At 62.9% G+C, this 15,171-nt stretch overlaps 1 protein-coding gene across 3 annotated transcripts; it reads right to left on the bottom strand.

Annotated features, from left to right (window-relative positions):
* Positions 1-441: 441 nt before the first annotated feature.
* Positions 442-14,586, bottom strand: SLC43A1 (solute carrier family 43 member 1). 3 transcript variants are annotated; one of them, XM_075928602.2, is made up of 16 exons: positions 14,369-14,582; positions 13,117-13,211; positions 12,386-12,562; positions 11,046-11,229; positions 10,825-10,880; positions 10,385-10,461; positions 8,496-8,588; positions 8,134-8,267; positions 7,564-7,742; positions 6,426-6,572; positions 5,076-5,111; positions 4,577-4,715; positions 4,289-4,430; positions 4,016-4,089; positions 3,483-3,606; positions 442-2,659 (listed from the first exon to the last, which is right to left on the bottom strand). In XM_075928602.2, the coding sequence occupies exons 3-16, from the start codon at positions 12,537-12,539 to the stop codon at positions 2,465-2,467; spliced, it is 1,734 nt and encodes a 577-aa protein (XP_075784717.2). In that variant the 5' UTR covers positions 12,540-12,562; positions 13,117-13,211; positions 14,369-14,582; the 3' UTR covers positions 442-2,464. The 3 variants fall into 3 exon arrangements, with proteins under 3 accessions (XP_075784717.2, XP_075784721.2, XP_075784719.2); XM_075928606.2 differs by lacking the exon at positions 11,046-11,229 and having other exon boundaries at positions 13,126-13,211; positions 14,369-14,586; XM_075928604.2 differs by lacking the exon at positions 11,046-11,229 and having other exon boundaries at positions 14,369-14,586.
* Between the last annotated feature and the right edge of the window lie 585 nt (positions 14,587-15,171).

Consider the following 15,171-nt stretch of genomic DNA (forward strand, 5'->3'; position numbering starts at 1 on the left):
GCAGCTGTGCCCTGAGCAGAGCTCTGCCCTGACCTGTCGGCCACGACGCCCAGGCCCCCTTCTGAGCTGCGACAGGTATTTCAGACCCCGCTCAGGTGGGACACAGGACTCGCCCTTGTCCCTGCATGGGGCAGACCCAGAATGCCAGCTCCCGGCGTGCCGCAGGGCTCCCTCGCTACACACCTGCCCTCGTGTCCTGCACATGCGCTCGCTGTCACCACTAAGACCTCCGGCACGGGGGTCCCTGCAGAGCATGCACTAAACCCCTCCTAAGCCAGGATGGAGCCAGCTTGGCTGCTCCTGCTCTCTGATTCCAGCCTCTGGCATCCTTAGGTGCCCGCTCCTGTGGGGCCTTGTCCGGAGCCTGCTGGAAGCCCCAGGAGAGAAGGGACCTCGCCGGGGGTGGAGGCCGGATTCCCTGCACACAATCACCGCTCAGCCTCATCGTTCCCTTTTTATTTCCTCTGAAACACGAGCAGAACAATAAATTAAATCCCCCGCTGGCTGGAGAGTACCAGTGAGGGGGGAGGGGAGAGACAGTGGGGGTTACAAACAGGAGGGGGCAGGGGCTCATTCCCAGCCTAGCCCTTCACTGGCTCCTGGGGGGGGTGGTAACACCGCAGAAAACAGATGCAATGATGGCACTGGGGAGGTGGCCAAGGGTGGTTGCCCAGCGCTGCCTGGAGTGACGAGATGGCCTCTGATTTCAGACCCCTCCCTCCGGTGCTGTCAACCACCCCCCTACCCCAGAGAGCCTCAGCCGGACTCAGAATGGCCCCCATCCTATCTGATCCACCCTTCGTACCAACCGTGGACCGTTGCTCTCTCCCGAGTAAGAGACGAGTCGGAGCACCTGAGAAATACATGCCAGCCGACACCCCTCAGCACCTAGTTCCGCTGGAGTGGGGTGGGGCTCACAGCCACCGTACCCAGCGAGATAGCTTATGAAAACAGGGGAGAGGAAACACAATCGACACCCCAGAGTGAGCAGATAGAGGGCAGCTTGGAGTGCGGTGGCCCAAGAACGGAGGGAAACTCTATTGACACCCGGTATTGGCAAACGGGACACCCTAGGAGAGAAAGAATCTTTATCGACACCCCAGTATTGGCAAACAGGGGACGTCCTAGGAGAGAAAGAATCTTTGACACCCAGTATTGGCAAACAGGGGACGTCCTAGGAGAGAAAGAATCTTTATCGACACCCCACTGTTGGCAGGCAGGGGATGTCCTAGGTCAGCGGTTTTCAAACTAGGGGTTGTGACTAAGGATGTTAAGGACGTCAACTATCCGATAAATAAAAGCTTATTGGATAGTCGACTAGTTGCTTCCCCCACCTTTGCTTCCTCTATCAGAGCCAGAGCCCCCTCTTGCACCCCAAAGCTCTCGCCCTCAGCCCCACCCCGGAGCCCACACTCTAGTTAAATTATGTTGGGTGGTGGCATCAACAATTTTCTTCAACTGAGTCACGAAAAAAAAAAAGTTTGAAAACCACAGTCCTAGAGAACATAAGAACAGCAACAGAGTCAGACCAAAGGTCCATCTAGCCCGGTGTCCTGTTTGCCAACACTGGCCAATGCCAGATGCCCCAGAGCGAACGAACAGAACAGGGAATCATCAAGTGATCCCTCGCCTGTCATCCATTTCCAGCTTCTGGCAAACAGAGGCTAGGGCCATCATCCCTACTCATCCTGACTAATTCTCATTGAAGGACCTAACCTCCATCAACTTATCTGGTTTTTTTTAAGATTTGTTATAGTCTTGACTTTCACAACATCCTGTGGCAGGGAGTTCCACAGGTTGACTGTGCATGTGCGAGGAAACACTTCCTTTCATTTGGGTTGAACCCATTTTAAAGGAAACTTTATCGACAGCCCATGTTGGCCAATGAAGGACGTCCTAGCAGGGAGAGAAACCTTTGAGAATTCACCTATCTGCTAACACAGTGTCCGTCAGGCAGGGAAAGGAGGGGGGCGTCATGATTCAAACCCAGGATTTGGCAGCGAGGCACTTTCCCCATCTATAACATGGGGGGAAGGGAAATCAGATACTCACCCGCCACTGTTTGACAGATGAGTGGCTAGGTAAGTGCGAGAAATTATTATGATGACGGGACTTGGCCCAGCACCCTTCCCAAGGGGGAGATACTTAGGGGAAGGGTGTATCCTGATTTGGGGCTTGGGCGTGCACCCCAATCTTTGGTTAGCTATTTACAGCCCTAGAGCTTTATAGAGTTCCCTGCAAAAATATATAGATCTCTCTCTCTCTCTCGATATATATAAAAACTATTAGAAATTCGTCGCAGCTCGGCTATTTCCATGGCTCCCGCGTATTGAAACCTACAAGTGTTTCTTTTTCCTGCTCTTAGTGTCTCATCCCATCTGTTCGGCAATCGGCTGATGAGCGGATCTGGCATTTTGTTCTATGTCACCCACGCTCCCCATCCCTCCCCGTTCCCCAACCCCCCCTATGCCGCAGTGTCGTCAGCGCTCAGCATGCCATTGAGGGCCACGCCGGCTTGGAGTTTGACTTGGGCGCCCTCCACCAGATCCGGGGTGTCTGCCGGCGCCGCCTGGTCCCGGAGCAGGGCCCGCCGGAAGTAGCAGAGGTAGAAGGGAAGCAGGAAGCCCAGGAGAGAGAAGATCAGGAGGCCGAAATTGACCTGGGGGGGATGCAAGGCAAGTGGGAGAGATTGGGAGGGGCGGGGGAAAATCAGTGATTTCATCTCACAGCTGAGCTACCCACTCAGTGATTCAGCCACCAAAATATGTTCCTTCTCCACCCCTGTATTAGCGGCACGGCAAGCTGGGAAACGGGCCCGTGCCACAGCCCTGCACGCCTCGCCTGGGCGGGGGGGGGGGAGGCACTCTAAGACTCGTTGCATGCCAACTGGGCAGCTTTGCCGATCTGGATGCAGTCACCTGCCCCACCAGGGACTGTCCCATTCTAGGCGCGGGGGTCAGCGCTCCCTAGAGAGGAAAGGCTCGGGTCCCACTCTGTACGCCCATCCTGGGGCCAGAGGAGAGCCTGCACCCCTCCCTCTCCCCCGCCCCCATGTCCAGCCTGTTCTTCCCCTCAATGTACCAAAACATGCTGACTTTCTCCAGGGGCAGGGAGGTTCCTGAGACTCCTTTCAGGATGGTGGGAGGAGCCTGTGTCTAGCCCCGCCCCTCACCTCTCCAGTGTTAGCTAACGCATTCAACTGAGGCACACGGCAACGTCTAGTCAAAACGGGCTGGGTGTCTCCTCAAAGCCACTGCCCAGCCAGGGGAGGGGGTGTCGGGTCCCAGACTCACCCCATAGCAGATCAGTCCTAGAACAGGGCGGAGTCTAAGCCCTCGGGGGCGGGGTCAGGCACAGGTACGGGCCCACCCCCTTACCATGTGCTAATTCCACGGGATGGGGATTGGAGGAGGCGTTCCCGAGGCCGGTGGGGAAGGGATCCTAAGACATGGTTGGCCCTGGGCCACAGCCCCCGTGCTTACCCAGAAGGGGTCACCGTCCAGGGGCCCCACCACAGCCATGAAAAGCGGCTGCTGCAGCAGCGCGAAGACGGCACTGATCAGCGACTGCAGGCCGGTCAGCGTGCCGAAGTGACCGGATGGGTACCTGCCAACCGAAGGCCAAGCAGCCAGTGAGGGCTCTGCCTCCCGGTGTCGCCTCCCCCTCTGGGTCACCAGGCCCTGCCCCTAAGTCCTGGGAGTGAGCCCCCCTCAGCTAGCGACCCCCAAACCTCTCCCATGGCCCCTGCCAACAGGCAGATGTGTAGGACCCAGGGGGGCAACCCCCCCATCTCCACTCCTGCCTGCCCCACATCCCCACTGGTCACTCCCCCCCATATATTTGGCCATGAGAAGATACTGACCCCCACCAAACTGCATCAGCCTTGGGCACCCGGGTGTGGACCCCAGGAAGATCAGGGAGGGAGGGAGACGAGGCTGCTAGCTCAGGCCCCTGCGGGCAACCCTGCCGGCTCTGGGTGTGGCGGGGGCACCCTAGGGTGCGGGTGGGAACTCACACAGCAGCGTAGAGACTCCCGCAGGCGGAGTGGAAAAAGCCTCGCACCATGGTGTGCAGGACAAAGGTCAAAAACTGCAGAGAGAGGGCGAGAGAGAGGGAGGGAGATGGGGGGAGGTTGGAATGTGGGGGCACCCCGGGGGGGTGTCACTGGGCAAGAGAGACAGCTAGATCGGCCCAGGCCCTGCCCTGGGGCACCAGGGGGAGGGCAGGAGATTCAGGGAGGTACCAGCCCGCGGGGGCAGGCGAGGAGAGGGCACGGTGGGGGGGGTACCTGCAGAGGTAGGTTGTTGATGAGGCAGGTGACCCCGAAGCCGACCAGCAGCAGGTTGGTGAAGGTGAAGGCCCGGATGGCATTGGTGAGCTTCTGGATCTTGCGGTAACGGGGCCTGGCGGGCGACTTCTCAGCCCCGGTCCTGGGAACGGCAGGGACAAGAGTCACCAGCAGGGTCCCCGCCCCGCGGCCCCTGTGCCAGGAATCGCCCCCAGCCCTTCCCACTGGGGTCCCCGCCCCAGAGTCACCCCCCACAGCGGGTCCCCGCCCCGGGGTTCACCCTCTCACCCCGCTGCTGCAGCGGCGCCCGCGCCCACGGGCCCGTCCACGCAGTCCTTCATGCGCCAGTCCATCACGTAGCCGATGAAGGGGCAGGTGACGAGGCAGAGCAGCTGCATGACCCCGAAGATGGAGGCGTAGAACCCCACTGTCCAGCAGGGAGAGGGTGAGAACCGGCTGCCAACCCCGCTGCACGGAGACACCCCTCCCCCATCAGGGCAGAGACCCCTGGGCCCCATCTCCAGCCCCCATTCCCACACCCAGGCCCCACCCTTCTGCCCTATGGGGGGAAAACCTGCTCCCAGGCTCCGCCCACACAGCACCAGGGGAGGGGACGGGCCCATCGACCCCCTGGGAGGTGCCAGCCCCACTCCCTGCCCCCTGGGGACCTGGCTCCCCTGTCCCTCGGCAGCTCCGACCATTGCCAGGGCTGGGGCCAGGAATCAGCATCCCCTCCCCCACACGCCAGCCTGCAGCGCTGGCCTGGGGTCCCCCCAGCACCCCCTACCTGTGCTCTCAGCCTCCTCCATCAGCTCCTCCGGCACTGGGTCCATGGGGAGAGAGACAGACAGGGGATAAAGGGCCTGGAGAGAAGGTCCCATCACCAACCCCGATCTATGCCCCCAACACCTTCTCCCCCCGCCCCCAGCTGGCCTCATCTCCCCCTCCTACCCCTCACCCCTCCCTGCCCCCAGCTCCCCCTGCTGGCCTCACCTCCCCCTCCTACCCCTCACCCCTCCTTGCCCCCAGCTCCCCCAGCTGGCCTCACCTCCCCCTCCTACCCCCACCCCTCCCTGCCCCCAGCTCCCCCAGCTGGCCTCACCTCCCCCTCCTACCCCCACCCCTCCCTGCCCCCAGCTCCCCCTGCTGGCCTCACCTCCCCCTCCTACCCCCACCCCTCCCTGCCCCCAGCTCCTCCTGCTGGCCTCACCTCCCCCTCCCCCAGCTCTACCCCCCCCCAGCCCCCACCTCCCCCTCCCCTGCCCCCAGCTCCCCCCTGCCCCCAGCCCCCAGCTCCTCCTGCTGGCCTCACCTCCCCCTCCTACCCCCACCCCTCCCTGCCCCCAGCTCCTCCTGCTGGCCTCACCTCCCCCTCCTACCCCAACCCCTCCCTGCCCCCAGCTCCCCCTGCTGGCCTCACCTCCCCCTCCTCTGAGGGACAGGGGACAAACCAGGGCACATGCCCTGCGGCTTTATGAGACCAGCCCCCGTGCCCCCATTCCTCTCCTGGCCCCTTATGACCCAGTCAGAATTTTGGTACTCGGTTTATGAGACCTTCCGGTGCCTCAGTTTCCCTCTGGGCTGTGTGCTGCTCTGTGCAGGAGTGCAAAGGGTTAACACACTGTTCTCGGTGGTTGGGGGCGGGGTTGCAAAGGGTCAACAAAGGGCTGATGGAAACAGACCCACTTCAATGGAAAACCTGGAAAGGGAGCGGGAACCCCATGGCCGGGCCATTCACTCCTAGCAGCTGCAGCCAAGAGTGGGGGAGACATTCCCCAGCCTGCGGCTGAGACGCCAGGCACAGGCCCCAGCAAGAGAACAAAGGGGAACGGAGGCGGGTGGCCAGGCCTCGGGGCGGGTGGCCAGGCCTCGGGGCTGGCAAACAGCCACATGGAAAGAGAGGCCCTAGCGGCTTGGCTGGCTAACTGCACCAGCTTCACCTTTGCCTCTCTGTGCTAAGCCAAGGCCTTTCCAAGCCCACGGATCAGGCGGCTAATACGCTGCTCCCCCAGGCTGGGAAGGCAGCTGCGGGTTTCACTGGCAGCCCAGCGCCCCGAAGGGGGACGGTCCCAACCTCCCCGGGGCTGTGGTCTGGCTGGATTTGCAGCAGGGAGCCCTGGAGACAGACTCCCCTCACCGTGCTGGCCGCCGCCCGTCACCTGGAACTCCAGCATCTTGTTCATGGCGGCCATGTAGAAGATGACACGCAGCTGGGTCATGCCCATGGTGATCAGGCTCCAGAGGAAGATGGGGGAGCAGACGCTGCGACGGAAAGGGATGGAGCCTGCAGGAGGAGGGGAGCTATGGGGGAGATGTCAGCCCCAGAAACCCCCCAAATCGCCTCCGCCCCCCAGCGGAGAGACCTCATCACCCCAACAGCCTCAGCCAGAGTCCCCCCCCAGGTGGGGTGGGGTGGGCAGTCAAGCCTCCAGGTTCTATTCCCGGTCCCGGAGAGGGAGGAGTGAGGTGTAGTTGGGGGGCTGGCATCCAGGACCCCTGGGTTCTAACCCCAGGCCAGGAGGGGGAGGAGTGGAGTGTGGCTGCAGAGCTGGGAGTCAGGCCTGTTGGTTCTAGCCCAGCTCTAGGAGGGCAGTGGGATCTAGTGGTTGGAGCAGGAAGTGGTGGTACTAGGGAGCAAGGACTCCTGGGTTCTCTCCAAACTCAGGCCCCGTCCCACAGCTGCGCAGGTGGCTGGCCGCATGCCCGACACCCCCCTCTGGTGTGTGCTGGGGATCTTCCCCCCTGTGGGTCCGGGATGGCAGGTGCAGGTGAAACCCAGCACGACTGGTAAGTGTAGGATCCTAGCTGGGGTATGTGCAGTTCCCGCTCTGGCCAGCAGGTGGAGCCAGACACCCAGGCAGCTGGGCTGCCACCTGATGCAAGAGGCCACCTGCCTTGCATGGAACCACAGCTGGCCCCGCCCTCACCACCTCTGCCTGCAAGAGCTCCGCCCCCTGGCAGAGCCCAGCCCCGCCCCCTGCTCCCCATGGAGGTGGGTGGGTATCAGACTCCCTGAGCCCTCAGACACCCCACACTCCCACGTGGCCCCCTCACATTGCCCTCCTGGGAAAGCTCTGCCCCCACCTTGGTACAGCCCTTCCCCCATGCACCCCGAACCGCCCCACAGAGACACACCCCAGCAGCCCCAAAACCTGCCCTGCCAGGGCACACCCAGCAGGGGGCGCTGCAGCAGGACTTCCCCTGCACCACAACCCTGCCTCTCTGCTCCCATGGATGCCGGGGCTGGGTCCAGCTGGGTGCTGTGGGGCACTCACGCTCAGACGGCATCGTGGCCCCATGGCACAGGTCCTGCATGGACGGGCAAAGCTCCTTGCCCTCCTGGAGGCACGGCTCCCTCTGGCTCAGGCGCTGCCCCACTGTGGTGACGTGGGTGTAGAAGCGATCGCCTGTCACCTTGTGATCCAGCGCCAGCCCACTCAGCTTGATCTTCTTCCTGCCCGGGGAGGGGGGGGGAAGAGTGTGAGAGAACCAGCACCCCCACCAGGGGAGACCTGCCACTGCCCCCCCTGCCACACCCCTCCTGCTAGGGGAGGACCTGCTGCCACTGCCCCCCTAGGAGGAGAGGCTGAAACTGAAGCACCAGGTGCTCCCCATGCAGCCAGCAGCCCCATCCCACCCCCACAGCGCCCCCTGCTGGGAAAAGCTGGGACTAAAGTAGCCAGGAGCCCCCCCCCCCCCCGCTCTCACCCCTCTTCCCATAGCGCCCCCTGCTGGCAGAGGCTGGGGCTGGAGTAGCCGGGTGCTCCCCCACAGCCTGCACCCCTACCCGGCTCCCTGCAGCGCCCCCTGCTGGCAGAGGCTGGCTCTCTCCCACCCTGGCTCACGTGTAGTTGGTTTCCTCGGGTGCCGGGAAGGACTCCTTGGGCCAGTTGACCAGGCAGTTGAGGAAGATGAGGCAGGCCAGGCCCGACCAGGTCAGCATGATAGCGATGAAGGAGACTCCGGCGTCGTAAATCAGCTGAGAGCAGGGGAGCAGGAGTTGAGGGGGCGGGCACAGATGGGGAGGGGGGCAGACGGACAGGGAGGACCTGGCTGGCATCTTGGGCAGGGGTCACGCCAGTGCCTCTGATTTCTTGCCGCATACCAGGGTGCTGAGAACTCTGAGTCCCCTCCTCCCCCAGTCCAGCAGCCCCACTGCTCTGGGGCAAGAAGGGAGGGTTGAACCTGCCCCCTCCCCACCCCATACCTTGACTGCAGGGAAGGTGACAGCCGAGGAGGCATAGGAGCCGATCATCAGTGCCATGAAGGTGGAGCGCAGGTTCCCAAACATGTTAGGCAGCTGGGGAGGACACAGAGGGGAGATGTTAGGGGACCAACCCGGGCACCAGGAAAGCCTCCTGCCCCTCCCCAATTTCTTCCCCCTCTGCAGCCCAGCTTCTCCCTGCTGCCTGGCTCAGTCCGACTTGCCCTGGGGGGCCTAGACCCATTAAGTTCCAGGGGGGGGCATTTCCCTTTGACCCCAGTGGGGGGAGGGTCTCCACAGGGGAGCAGTGGAGGGGAGGAAACCTGGATTCCCGCTGGGGAGGGGTTGTGCATACACGGTTAGAGCAGGAGGGGGTGTCAGGCCTTGGGCTCAGCTCTGGAGCAGAGCCGGGGTCCATTAGGGGAGGGGAGCACAGCTGCTCTCCCCACCCCCCTTCCAGCTGCTGGCAGGACACCTTGGTTTAGTAAACAGGCCAGCACATGGTGCCTCAGCCCTGTTCCAACACACGCCCTCCCCCGCAGTGCAGGGCCAGGGGGGTGTGCCCCGCCATCCTGCCTTCCTATTGGCTGTCTGGCTACCTGCCCAGGTCACATGACGGCTGGCAGGTGTGGGGGGGGGCTGTGCCAGTGCCAAGATGCAACATGACCTGGGGGGGCGGAGAGTCACTCCCCCTGCGCTGGACGGAGCGAAGCTGCAGAGCCAGGCTGCGTCTCACCCCCTGCAAGTTTCCTTACCCCCCCACCACCCACACAGAGCGGCTCCCATCGTGGGCCAAGGTCACCGGGCAGCCTGCCCCGAGGGCTCGCAGGCAGCCGGCGCTGGCAGGTCTCCCAGCTCAGCACATGGCCCCCAGTGCCCGCCCAATCCCGGTCATGCCCTTCCCAGCCCTACACAGGGACTTGGCCTCCAAGAGCCCCCCGCCCTGCCCTATGGGGCCCGGGGAGCCAGCCCCAATGGAAACCCTGCAGCAACATCCCCGCCAACCCACCTCCCCTGGATGCCAAACCCCCAGTGCCAGCACACCCAGCCCCCACCAAGCCAACAGGCTCCCAGGCCTGGCTCTGAGCTTGGCCCTTCCCCGTCCCACAGGGAACCAGCCCCACCCAGCCACGCTGGGCACTGGGCCAGCCTCCCCGCCCCAACGGACAAGCCAGCAGTTGGGCCAAGCGGAGGGAAACGGCTCCGAGCCCAGCCCGGAGCGGAGCACGTGCAAAGCAGGCGCCCGGAGAGCGCGCCCAGCCCTGGGAGGGGGCGAGAGAAGGTCCAGAGCCCCCTGGCCGCCAGCACCAAGACCCACACGCAGCCCCCTCCCCAGGCCGAGCCCCGCCCTGAGAGCCAGGTGCTGCGCCATGCTCCATGTGGGCTGGGGGGGGAGCGTTGACATCCCCACTTTCAGGCACCAGCTTCCTGGGTGGGGCCCAGAAAGGGGACAGGGAGCGCAGGCCAGGAAAGGGGCCACACACCCCCCCCCCGCCTCTGCCTGCGGGAAAGGCCTTGCAGGTGGGGGAGGGTGAAATCCACCCCCCCGGACTGCGCCTTGTGGGGGGATCGTTCCTGTCCCCTCTCCCCACCCCAGCAAGGAGGGGCCCGTCTGTCACATCCCACAATGCTGCCTGCCCCCTGGCACCCAGCTGTGGGGGTCTGGCCCCCCATTCCAAGACTGGGGGGGGGGGAAACAAGGCACTGTCCCCTCTGGGTATCCATAGAGGAGTCAGGCCGTGGGACCAAAGACCATTTGTGACCCCGGAGAGGGCTGGCACGGTACACCCCCCATGGTACACCCCCCACCCCACCAGGCATCGCGAGGGGCACGGCTCTCTCTCCTGCCCCATGGCGACAGGCCCCGCCCCGGGCATGGAGCCCACACTCACTGTCAGCGAGGTGAAAGTCAAGCAGATGCCCCCGAAGCCATTCAGGGACAGGCCGAGGAAAATCACTGGGGAGAGAACTGGAGGGGAGAGAACAGAAGAATGGATGAGTCCGGGCTGGGAGCGCAGGACATGGGGTGGCAGCAGAGCAGAGGGGCCCGAGGCCCCGGGGAAAAGCAAAGCAAGAGGGAACGGGAAAGCGGAGGGCAGGGGCTGGAGAGCGGAGGGGTGCGAGGCCAGGAGGGGTGGGGAGGCAAAGCAAGAGGGGACGGGAAAGCGGAGGGCAGGGGCTGGAGAGCGGAGGGGTGCGAGGCCAGGGGGGAGGGGCGCTCAGGAGAAGCGTTGGAGGGGGGCACTGTCAATGGAGATACAGGTGGGGTTCAGGGAAGGGGCTGGGGTCATTGTGGGTGCTGCCGGTGGGGGCAAAGGGGCTCTCACCTCACCTGGGGGGTCGTAGGCTGCCAGGGCCATCAGAGCGCAGGAGACAGCGAAGCTGCAACTACAGGGGCACAGAGCAGCAATCAGAGCAGATGAGGGATCCCCATGGGCCCTTCCCCCGCCCTGGGGCACCCCCGTCAGGCCCTCCCCCAGCCACCTCGCCCACCTTGGGACCCAGGCCCCCTTCCCATGTCCTCCCTGCCCCCCAGCCAGGGGCCCCTCGCACCTGCCGAGGAGGCGGAGCGGCCGGGGCCCCAGCCGGTCCATGAGCACCCCCAGGGGCAGGGTGGCAGCGCTCAGCAGGAAGGAGCCAATGGTGAAGCCCAGGTTCAGCATCTCTTCCTGCTCCACACAGCTGGGCCAGTGGTGAGGGGGCAGCCCCCTGACCGAGCTGTTGGTCCCGTTCTCACCTGGGGACAGTCGCAGGGTCAGACTCACACCGGCCTCACCCCAGGGGGGGGCTGGGCAGGGCCCCACGGGGAAACTATTCAGGTGGGGGGGCCGGGAGGACACATTGGGAAGCAGGGAAGCCCGTGGGGGGCAAGGAAGTGCTCAGTGGGGAAGGGGGGGTCCCATGGGAGTGAGGTTGGTCCTATGGGGGAGCAGGGGGCCAGAGGTCTCATGGGATTCAAGGAGAGGCTCTCACTGGGGGAACATGGGGCTTGCGGGAGCCCCACATGGGGGATGGGAAAATGGGGGAGCAGGGCAAGGCTTGGAGGTGCCATGGCGGGGATGGGAGGGAGCTCGATCCCACTGGGGACAGTGATAAGGCAGAGGAGTCCCCAGGGATCTCCAGCCCCGGCTCAGGTGCGCTGCACCACACCACGCCTGGCACCTGTCTCACGGTCACCCTGTTCCCAGGAGCCCCATGGGTAGGTGTTGGGGGAGGGGAACCCCCTAGGACAAATCCCAGAACAGCCTGGTATGGGGCAGACGTGTAGGCTGGTGCCTGGGCCCTGCCTGGCCTTAAGCCACTGAGAGCCAAAATCATGGTGTCTGTCTATCCCTCCCCATGCTATGTCTGTCTGTCTGTCACCGCTGGCAGGCAGAACGACCCAGGCCTTGTCAGACCCATCCACCCCGCAAGGCCTGCCCTATGCGCCTGGGATGAGGGGCCACAGCCAGCCCCTGCTGGTCTGCAAAGGAGCCCAGCTCTGAGGGGCCACTCACATTCCCATCTCCCTATGGCTCCACCCACCCCAACTCAGCCCCGCCCCCACATCTCAGACACCACCCCTCCCTTGCTTGGCCCCACCCCTCTTCATCTCAGTCCATCCCCTGGTTGCCCCCTTCCCTCTATTTCCCTTTGTCCTCCTCTCCTCGTATCACCTCCCACCCGTCTCCGGCTTGGCCCCTCCCACTTTCTCTTTGCTCCCTCAGTTTCTTTGCCCTTCTCCATCCAGCTTGGCCCCACCCATTTTCTTGTTGCCCCTCCCCTTTCACCTTTGGCCCCTCCCACTTTATTTGACCCTCCCCTCTCTGCCTTAGTCCCGCCCACCCTCTCTGTGCCCTGCACTTCTGTCTTTCCACCCCATCCACCTTCTCCCTGGGCCCCTCCCCTCTCACCTGTGCACATGTGGGAGTAGAAGCCCTCGTGTTTGAGCATGATGAGCAGGGAGCCCCAGCCTAGCAGCACGGCGGAGAAGAAAAGGTTTTCCACCACAGCGGTACATGCCATCCACCACCGCCGGCGGTACGCCTGCTGCAACGTCAGCACCATCCTGGCTCCGCAGGGGCCACTGGCTGGGGACACAGAGCAACTGGCTCATTCTTTGCCCCGCCCCTCTCCTGCTTGGCCCCTCCCACTTTCTCTCCTTGCTTCTCCCGGCTCTAAATAAATAGCAAAGCATAGGAAGTAGGTGTTGCCGGGGTCTGGTCCTTATTTAACCTCTGCCCTGCCAGTCTGGAAGACGGAGTAAACAGCACAGAATCCACTCCCCCTCAATGCCTTGGTAGCCTCATCCAGACAGGCCAATTATCCCTGTGGTATGGAAGGGGAAACTGAGGCACGGAATGACCAAGTGACTTGTGCCAGGCCTGGGGCCATAGCACGGAACTGAATCTAGGTCTAGCAAGTCCTAGGCTAGCACCCACCCATAACCACTAGGCCCTGCTTTCTCCTATTGAGAGTCACTGAAGCTACAAGCCAGGCCAGAGAAACACCCAGCAAGCGTGTCCTCTTGGGCAGGAAATAGACGCAGGTTTGCTCGCTGTGCTCTGGTCTGAGCTGTGCTTGCCGGGGGGCTACAGCTGTGCTACTCTGTGGTGCTGGAAAGCAGGACAAGCAGCGGGCTTACCTCACCCACCTGCTCTCAGTCGTTCAAGCACAAGCGCGCCCGGGGCAGCTGGAGGTCAGACGAGCTGGTCGCAGGGGCCAGTCTGGCCTGGGGGTCTGGGAGTGTGAAATACCAACATGGATTTAATATGGGGATGCCAGGGCTTGCTTGGGAGCCAGGGCGGTTCCTGGGTGATGCAACCACGTCACAGAATCCTAGAATGCGCCTTTTACTCTCTTAACTGACACCACAAACCAGGGGGGCTAGGAAATGCCAGGCCCAGAGGTACCGGGGCAGGAGGGCTAGGAACCGCCTGGCCCAGAAGTGCCGGGGCAGGGGGGCTAGGAACCACCAGGCCCAGAGGTGCCGGAGCAGGGGGGCTCCGATTAAGCCCTGAGGAAAGCGACCCCAATACAGCTGAAGCAGCAGGCTCCCAAAGCTAACTGGGGGGCAGACGGGGAAAGAGCCAAGGGGCGGGAGCTAGGCAGTGCCCCCCAGGCACTCCTTTGGAGACTGGAGGGAAGCGGCTGGAACGACCGAGGGCTGGAATCCTGGCCAGTCCAGCCGGTCCAGCTGGTGCTGGGGCTGCACGTAGCGGGGACTCACTCCGAACTCTGTTGAGCTTACAAATCTCCAAGGCGTGTGTGTGTGCGTGTGAGAGTGTGTGCGTGTGTGCGCGCGCGAGATAATGTGAAGACAGAGGAATTTAGGTGGGAAAATGGCCTCAGAGGGGAACCGCCCCCCAAGAGAGGCCGGGGGGAGATTACATGCCGGGACTGGGAGCATGGGGGCACCCCCTGGCCACCTGGTGTCCATTATACACTGGGACTTCAGTCTGATTCAATGGCTCCCAGCGCCCCCCCACCCCATACAAACTGTTCCTGCATCTGGGGGGCGGGGAGGGGAATCCAGACATAGATCTGGGCCCTGGGGAAAAATCAGCCCCTCTCTGGCCTGAACCCCCAAAGGATCGTCCTGCCCCCGGCAGGGGTGGAGCTCCCCTGACAGCTGACAGCCCTCGGGGGGGGGGGCACCCTCGTCCCAGGGGCCCCCCTCCTGTGCCCCCTGCCCCTCCAGCATCCCAGCTCCCTAAGCCCCCCACCCAGCAGCCTCCGCGCGCCCCCTCCCCGAAATAGCCCAGAGACAACACACCCCTGGGCTCGGCTGCCCTGCCACGTGGACTGCACGGAGCGGGGAGGGGGGAGGCTCGCCCCAGGCACCCACGTGGGACACTCCAGCCCCCCCTCCCCTCTGCACCTCTCGCCGAACTTACCCTCCGGGGGGGGAGGGATCGGGCTCGGGGGGGGGGGCGCTCCGTGCTCCCAGGCCAGGGAGGGGGGTCGAGCGACTTCTCCCGCCAGCCCTGGCTCCGCGGGTCGCTTTCTGCCTGCTGTTTGCTAACAGCTGGGGCTCCACGCGGCTGAGCGCTGCTGGGTGTGCAGGGCAGGAAGTGAGAGGAGCCTGTGTGGGGGCTCTTTATAAGGGCATCAACTCTGCAAGTGTGAGAGAGCGAGACCAGGAGTGGGGGAGGCAAATAAGGAAATAGGAAGGTAGGTGAGTGAGAGAGAGAGAGAGAGAAAGAAAGACTAAAGGAAAGAATTTAAAAGAAGGAGAAAGAAGAAACTCAAGAAGAAGGAGAAGTCCTGTGGCGCTTCAGGGCAAGTCTACACAGCAGCGTTATTTCCGAACAACTGACGTTATTTCCAAATCACAAAGTGCGTCTCTACACCGCAAGCCGTTATTTCGAAACAATGTCGAGCTGGAGGACTTCGTCCACCGAGGCCTGCAACCCTCATTTCACGAGGAGTAAGGGAAGTCGGAGGAAGAGAGGCCTTCCTTCGACTTGCTGCCGTGTAGACAGCGCCAAAAGCCGAGTTAAGTTACTTCGACTTCAGCTCTGCAGGTGACGTAGCTGAAGTTGTGTAGCTTAATTCGGCTTTTGCCCTGCTGTGTAGACGTACCCTCTGAGACTAACAAAAATATATAAATAGTATCATGAGCTTTCATGGGCACAGCCCACTTCCTCAAATGAGAGGCCCACAAAAAGCTCATGATACTTTATATATATATATATAT

The sequence above is a fragment of the Pelodiscus sinensis genome, chromosome 5 (genome assembly GCF_052426305.1).
Source record: "Pelodiscus sinensis isolate ZL-2025 chromosome 5, ASM5242630v1, whole genome shotgun sequence".
Taxonomy (NCBI): domain Eukaryota; kingdom Metazoa; phylum Chordata; order Testudines; family Trionychidae; genus Pelodiscus; species Pelodiscus sinensis.

Coding starts and splice junctions, on each gene's coding strand:
- SLC43A1 (XM_075928602.2), bottom strand. CDS start 12,539: ATGGTGCTGACGTTGCAGCAGGCGTACCGCCGGCGGTGGTGGATGGCA. Junction 11,230..12,385: donor CTACTCCCACATGTGCACAG/GTGAGAGGGGAG, acceptor GACTGTCCCCAG/GTGAGAACGGGACCAACAGC. Junction 6,573..7,563: donor GGCCACGATGCCGTCTGAGC/GTGAGTGCCCCA, acceptor CTCCTCCTGCAG/GCTCCATCCCTTTCCGTCGC.